This window comes from Pyrus communis, chromosome 15, assembly GCF_963583255.1.
Source record: "Pyrus communis chromosome 15, drPyrComm1.1, whole genome shotgun sequence".
NCBI classification, from domain to species: Eukaryota; Viridiplantae; Streptophyta; class Magnoliopsida; order Rosales; family Rosaceae; genus Pyrus; species Pyrus communis.
Genome location: NC_084817.1, coordinates 31,364 through 39,053, shown reverse-complemented (window position 1 = coordinate 39,053; position 7,690 = coordinate 31,364). Strand labels below are relative to the sequence as shown.

General features: G+C 37.2%; 1 protein-coding gene across 3 annotated transcripts; it reads right to left on the bottom strand.

Moving 5' to 3' along the window:
- Nucleotides 1-2,850: 2,850 nt before the first annotated feature.
- On the bottom strand, nt 2,851-7,433 carry LOC137718334 (probable apyrase 7). Of its 3 annotated transcripts, none has more exons than XM_068457863.1 (4): nt 6,537-7,433; nt 4,876-6,443; nt 3,732-4,065; nt 2,851-3,179 (listed from the first exon to the last, which is right to left on the bottom strand). In XM_068457863.1, the coding sequence occupies exons 1-3, from the start codon at nt 6,842-6,844 to the stop codon at nt 3,755-3,757; spliced, it is 2,187 nt and encodes a 728-aa protein (XP_068313964.1). In that variant the 5' UTR covers nt 6,845-7,433; the 3' UTR covers nt 2,851-3,179; nt 3,732-3,754. The 3 variants fall into 3 exon arrangements, with proteins under 3 accessions (XP_068313964.1, XP_068313963.1, XP_068313962.1); XM_068457862.1 differs by having other exon boundaries at nt 4,876-6,893; nt 7,171-7,433; XM_068457861.1 differs by having other exon boundaries at nt 4,876-7,433.
- Between the last annotated feature and the right edge of the window lie 257 nt (nt 7,434-7,690).

Below are 7,690 nucleotides of genomic sequence, written 5' to 3'. Positions count from 1 at the left end.
AACCACTATAGGAACGACATGTTAAAAAACACTTTATTAAGGATAGAAATACAATTTAAATTGGAATTCGACCAACCATTTCTACATTATCACTAATTAACGGAACGCGGTATATGGTCGCTTTTAATTTATATCGGTAGCTAACATATAAAAGAAACATCATCGATGATAATCTCATTCCAACTCCATATCTCACCCAAATTAGTATACTGGACCAAGAATTTTAGGTCTTGAGATAATCTAGATTAATCTCATGAGATGGAATGGTTGAGACAACAAACGAGTAAGTATTCGTTTTGTGACATGTCTTTCCTTTTCTAAGGAAGTGAATTTTACGACCAAGTGACCTATCACACTTCTAGCCGAGGACAAATGATTGGCTAGTCTCCACTTGTACTATGTCATCCATACAGGGGGTGGCATGCCTTATCAGGGATGGCAAACCATCCTTTAGGGGCGGTACATCCATGCAGGGATGTTAAATCGGTGTCTATTAGGTATGTTTATCCTTACAGGCATGTTTACAACTGATATATATGATCCTGTCACTTTAACTAGATCATAAAATTGTGCCTGTGGTAACCTTCCGAAAGTTGGAGTATATAACTCTTGCTTATCACTTTGTGCGGTACAGAGTTGAGATGAGACATTGGGTAACGTTCACGCTAATTCATGTTGTTCTTTAGAAATGTTGACATTTTTATCTCTCCCTAATGATAGGAAGAGTGTCTCACGGAAGTGACAATTTTGCAATAAGCTGTAAAGATATCGCTTGCGAGGGCTCTAAAGAGCTAGTTGGAAGGAGAATCATAATCGATAAAGATTCTTATCCTTCTATGAGGACCCACATTGGTACGTTGTGGTGCAATTGGCACATGCACACCCAAATGCGTAAGTACGAAAACTGCAAGTTGTACCCTGTAACAAGCTATAACGTAACATGTTGGGTGGTGATAGGCCTCATGCGCAACAATATAGTTGCATACAAGATTGCATATCCTTAGACAGAAACCAAAAATTTGGTTTACACCAAGGTCCAAGCAATCAACTAAATAATATGTTAAAAGTTACATAATATATATTATTTAATTTACATGTATAACGTAAAAAGGACATAACTATTTTTAGAAAAAGGATAGGATCAACGGACAAACATTTTGACAAACATTTTTATCCTCCTTTGTAGCCAGTAAATTTTATAACATCCAACGATCTTGATTAAGATTTTAAGAGTGATTTGGAAACTTTTGTACAATAAATAACTTGAATGATGATGTAGATTATATTATAACTAATAGGGAAAAACTAATTTAAATTAAAAAGAAAATCAAATAATAATAAAATTGAAAATAAAAATCAAATTTTGAAATATCCAACGTAAAAAATAGAAAAATAGAAAAACAAAAACATGAAAACTCAATCTCCCTTTGCCAATGAGGTCTGCAACTTCAATGCCTTGGATGAAAACTCCTTTCTTTTTATCAAACAATGAAACCTCTCATAACAAAAAGAAAAACATGATACCAGGTAGAGAGAGTTTTGCTTTGAGAATAATTTGGGGCTTTGTTTTGAGTTTATGCGCGCTAGTTCTAGGCTAGCAACTCAATCCCCTTGTCACCTCATAGTAAAACCCTATCGAGCCAAGCATGATTTAGGTGTATACAGCTACAAATTCATCAACCATTCATTTTGCACCGTGTTTAAAAAAAATGAAAACCAAAAGTCAACAATGAAGATTTAGGACTTAGGGTTTTGTTCAGAGAAGATTCAGGAAACTAATAGCTTGATTCGTTGTAGTGTGCATCAAAATTTCGTATCAACCGTAATAAAGTATCAAGTAGTGAAGGCGCGAGAACAACGATCTGCCTCCTGGCCTTTTTTGGGCGTTCTTCGCCGGGGATTTTTTGTCTTTTTATCAGTTCAACCTTTGGTTAATTTTTTTTTCAAGTTTATTATAATATATATTTCGTTTTAATTTAAATTATTGTTTTCCTTAGTAGTTACTAGTCATACTCATATGCCCACAAACTATGCGTATGTAACTAAATTTCTATATTATTTGTTACAAAAATATTTCCACTTTTATTTTTTTTATTTTTTATTTTTTTATTTTTTTGGTGGAAAAGAAAACTTTTTATTGAAAATTTAAAAAAAAAAAAAAAAAAAAGGAGTGGAAGTTGGGGAGGTAGTTGAAGTGGGAGACGTGGGTTTAAAAAGACCTCAAATTTTTTTGTTTAATTTTTAATACATGGCTGTGCAGGTGTAAAAACAACAAAATATATGTTACATGTAATCGCTAAATTGTCCATATATATATATATATATATATATATTTTTTTTTTTTTTGGTTCAATTTTGGTGCAAGGATTAGAATGATAATTTTCTAAAGTTTTGGCAAACAAACAGTTTTACTAATAATTAGTGTTGATAATTCACATCATCGTCCAAGTTATTCAATGTTTGAAAGTCTCCATAATAGTCTTAATCAAAACCAGTTGGGAATTAATGATTGACTATGCCTACAAAGATCTAAAGGTTACAAAGAAGCGTAAAAACATTTGTCAAAATCTTTATTTCTTGATCCTATCTCTTCTAAAAATACCTATATACATGAATTTAGTGACAAGATCATTTTAACTCTTCAAAATATTGAAAGAAAAACGTGTTGGGTACGAGACACCTTACCGTGGCGGATATGTTCATCTCTTTCATTTCAATGTGAAATTTGGTCCAACAAAAATTAGGTTTGAAAATATTTAAACAGTAAATGGACGTAACTAACTGGCTATTGGTGCGGTTGCACTATAACTCCATTTCCCATTTCTACAGTCCATACGGCAAAGGAGAGAGAAAAAAAGCAGCAAGTGCATGTATAAGAGACGGCTGTATATGTTACTATAATTGCTGCCTCTAAATTGTAAATCATCTTTCATCAATTTGATGTCAACATTTACTAACCCATGCAGGAGGAAAATTCTGTGTTAATTGGCCGCAAAATTCAACAAGAGACTCCGATACTATATATGTGTGGGGTTGAAAACTTATGATTGTTGGATGTCTGATCATCAGGCAGACGCCTCGTGTGATAATGCTCAGGGGATCTCACCAACCCAGGCACAAGGAGTAATTTCACAATCACAGGAGAGACCACACAGAAATGCAAGATCGTTACATGGTGCCTGCAAAACCATTTGTTGAAATGAAATTATCACGCCAAAAAGCTTTAAGATTTATGAACGAAGAGGTGAATTCAACAGAACACAATTTAAGGATCAAGTAACATGTGAAAGAAAATACAGTTTCAACTGATTAAAACTGATCGCTCTGGGCACCTGGGATTATAAACAAACAAATATACAATGGTAGCAATGGATTCAAACAAAAAATTGGACAAGGCACAAACCCTGACGAGAGTTGAAATAGGAATCTTGTTCTCACTGGAAAGTGAATTCATTTGGAATTCGAATATCACTTTTACAGGCAATACCCAAGCAAAGAGAGATGTCTTCGCACTTAAGCTTTACATTCAAGAGAGAAATAGGTACAGAGTCATTACTTTAATTTGGCAACTCAATGATTTTCTATTTTATTTTGGGAATGCATCACTAAATTCCTTAGTTTTACTGGGCTACATGTTTCATAAAAATTATCTTAAACTTCCATGGCAATTTTTATATCTTCTTTTTTTATAATAAGAAAATGTAATTTGAACAAGAAACAAATGAGCATACCGAAATATGTAGACGAACATCCCTTAAATTTTCACCATGTGTGCCTCAGCCAGCGAAGAATTCAGGTCTTCCCGAGATTGTGATCGCCTGCTTTGAAGACGCATCTGAGATCTGTGAGGAGACCAGAAGGAACCCATGCTAATGCTGTCAAGTTGCATCTGGCCCAGATTATTAGAGGAATAACTATGGGACATACTGCTAGTTGATGGGTATAAGGAAGACTCCATTAACTGGATGTCACTGCTGCTGTTGAGACTATGCCTTAAGCCAAATGGTCTCCTTTGGGCATCACCAGCAATTGTTGGACTCAGAGGCATCTTTGCTCTTCCATCCCCTGAAAACCCATAGTCGATATAAACTTCAATCAATCAATAGTACAATACTGTGAAGGCTCTAAACTTTTGTCCCCTCCTGTTGGAGTCAAATATCTCAACTTCTTCAAAATTTTCCTTTCCTTTTCAATTAAGTACCCCCACATGTGGTAAACATATCCTAACCACCCTTTTTAGAAACTGATAGTGTGAGTCATAGCCTAATATCACCATTTTCTCTTGGAGTTTTACTAGCCTGGATCATTTTGATAAATAACTTGGAACTGGACATTGACTATTATTGCGGAACTGCTTGTACGTATCATTAACACTAATATATGGAATCATATCAACTCAACAGGAAAACAGTTGAGGTCTTAAACCCCATTTGATTCCCTCTTCTACATTCAGAACATCAACTTATCCATAGTATACTTTTACACAAGATAAATTGCTCCTAATTTTCCATGACATAACTGTACACAAAGAAGAAAATATGAACTGATGAAGGATAAGTTGCTCCTAATTGTTTGTATAACCATGTGCTGCATTCAACCTACAGATACGGACAAGTATTCTTAAGACTTGATCAATCTGTACTCTCTTTTATCTAGATGTTAGGCTTAACCTAACAATCACACTCAGGGATTGACTTCACAATCCATGGACACCGGCAATGGATATGATGAGTTAAGTCTTGTACAAGAAAATCCTTCAATAGGAATAATCATAGACAGATGGTTCGAACAAATAAAGTTAAAATTATAATAACTACAACTCTGAGGACCATTTCAGAACTACACATGTTTTAGAAGTTTTGTGGAAGAGCTTACCAGAGCTAATAGGACTCCAGCGCTGGAACCGAAAAGGAGACGGAATACTCAGAACAGATCCAGAAGATGCACCATTAGTCCTAAACAGTGGGAGACATGGCCTCCAGAAAAATTTTGGCATCCAATTGCCAACACATGATAATGCACAAAGGAGGAAAATTAAAGAGATAAACAAAACTGCAATAAGAAATATTGGGTTAATCTTGAACTGGAGTATTTCGTAACTGTGAAGCCCCATTCTGGTTGAAAGTGCCTTCCCAGCTTCCAACAAAGCAACCCCAAGTGTCCATGTAATACTTCCAGACCCAATTATAACTTGATTATCTATGATGTGCAATCCCTCTCTCAACAAGAATACAATATATGGTGCCCTAAAGCAGTACTGTTCAATGAAGGGCTGAGGAGCGACACTGTTCTTCGCAACTTCCCAAGTTCTTTCACAAAACTCCCGACCCTTTTCCAACACATCATCAAGTGATGCCTCTGACGTCAAATTGAAAAACCGATAAACCACAAAAAATCCAGAAATCGCAAAGAATCTTCCATAAGGACGGGGTACACCATTGGGAAGAGAACAAGGTTGCAAGTCACAGTCAATTCCTGGATTTATATTGGACCATTCCGACAAATTGACGGCAACTCTGGCAAGTTTACTGCACTCATCCCAATTTGGAGCACCAATAAGCCGCAACAAAATCCCTGATCTGCCTCCTTTATCCAACCACTTTTTAGCAATCACAGGGCTTCCACCTTCTTGGAATTTAGAAACACATTGAGAGCAAACGTATTGCTCCTTGTAACCGGACTGCAAGCAGGGATGCTGAAGTTTTCCCTTCCCATTTACTAGTTCTGCCTTACTGGCTTCTGGAAGCCTCTCAAAAAGATGAACTACAGACTTATCAAATGCGTCATTTAAACCATAGCTTGGGAGAGAATATGCAGTGAGATGATGGTTCACGGCCCCAATTCTAAGGTTTAAACTGGTCTCTTTATGCACTTGTTCATTACTCTCAAATGTAACCTGCAGTGATGAACCACCCAAGTCAAGTGCACCATATGTTGGCTTTCTTGGTTTGGCCCCCAGAATACCCGTGTGATGGTTAAGGGCTATCCAGCCAAAATAAGCTTCTTCCAAGCCACTGATAATCTTAACCCAGTCTCTTTGGCACAAAAAAGGTGAATTCTTGAGTATAGACCATGCATTGTCCAGAAGCCACTTTGAATCAACAGTGGGAAGTCTGCGAACCCCGGCAGTAGCATAAAGGAAAACCGAGGTTGTCTTATGTGCCTTTTGTGGGATTTGCTTCTCTGCCCATCGAATAAGTGGTTTTATTGCAGCCTTCAAGCCGGAAACATTGTGCACCAACTTGTCAAGCCCGGGCTCAGTTTCCATGCGATCATAAGCACGGCCTCTGTGTGTATTAGATGTTCTTCGAAGACCTTGTGTTAACGGCTTCATGACAATAGGAAAAGTGCCATCTTTCTCAGTATCATAGGATGCTTGATATACATAAACACGAGTTCCAGTACTTCCACAATCAAGCACAATATAGAACTTGGGCTCTCCTCTAGACCAATAAGAATAAGTGAACATGGAAACCAAATAAATTAGAAAACCCAACAACAAGATACAACACAGAAGCATGAGGGCTCGAACCCACTTGTTGCACGCAGATGGGGTTCCTCCTCCTGGCAGTCCTTTCTCCTTTGAGAAGCTGGAGGTGGCAGTTTCTCTGTGTAAGGAATCAGGGGGTTTGGAATGAGTGACAACGCTGGGATGGGGATCTTCCGGGTCAATCTGGCGATAGGCCGAGAAATCCTGGAGAGATGATGAGAGACGCAGATAGTTCTTGCTCCGTGCAGGGTTGGCAAAGGCAATTTTGGGGGGAGATAGATTGGAACCCCCCTGAGGGTTAGACCAACGACTTGATGCAGAAGAAATGATGTTGGCAATTCGACTAAACACCATTTTCTAATGCGTATTGGGCTAATTCGAACAGTTGCAGAGAAATTTCAACCTAACATACCCAGCAATATCAATCAATCAACTTAACATACCCAGCAACATCAATCAACCAAACACGAAATAACAAATAACAAATGCAAATGTAAGAACAAGTTGGAATTAGAGTTAAAGTTGACATCCAAGTCTAGATCCGGAGTGACACTACTATACTATAGTTGGGTACTAACCCTAAGAGCACATAATCCACAATACGCTGAAGAAATACAACACCATCCAAATGCCCATATCATACGAAGAAAACGAGCAAGGAGCAGGGCGTGGTTAATTACCATAATTGGGTTGGGAGTCGGGACGGACAACTTAATGTAATCAAATCAGGAAGAGGAAGAGGAGGACGACCGCCAGGACAACGAAAACGCGTCATTTTTATAATAAAACGCTCGAATTTTTTGGTTAACACGCCACTCAGAAAAAGGAGACCTTCATCTTCTCCTTCTCCTTCTCCTCTCTATTTTCGCTTTTCTATGTGGAGCGGTCTCCCGGTTGTTCAGATCCAAACACAAACCAGAAACCAATACTTCTTTTTCCCCAATTGTTGTTATTTACATAGAGGTCTTACTTTTGTCCTCAATAGTCTATTTTTTGCATTTACATCCTTATAATTTCTTTGTGTCTCCAAATTCAATTTGTTCTCTTTAACACAACGATATATTAACATTAAATGATGACAAAATAAATTGATACCAAACTTCGACATTTACAAAATTTTAACTTAAAAACCTTTCACTTCACAACGTTTAAAACGTTTACAAGTGAACAAAATACAACTAAACTAGTCGTCATTTAAGT

Bases quoted from the DNA above. Each gene is read 5' to 3' on its own strand.
- LOC137718334 (XM_068457861.1), bottom strand. From the start codon at position 6,844: ATGGTGTTTAGTCGAATTGCCAACATCATTTCTTCTGCATCAAGTCGT. The intron at 4,066-4,875 runs GTAAGCTCTTCC...ATGGGTTTTCAG, and splicing joins CTGGAGTCCTATTAGCTCTG to GGGATGGAAGAGCAAAGATG.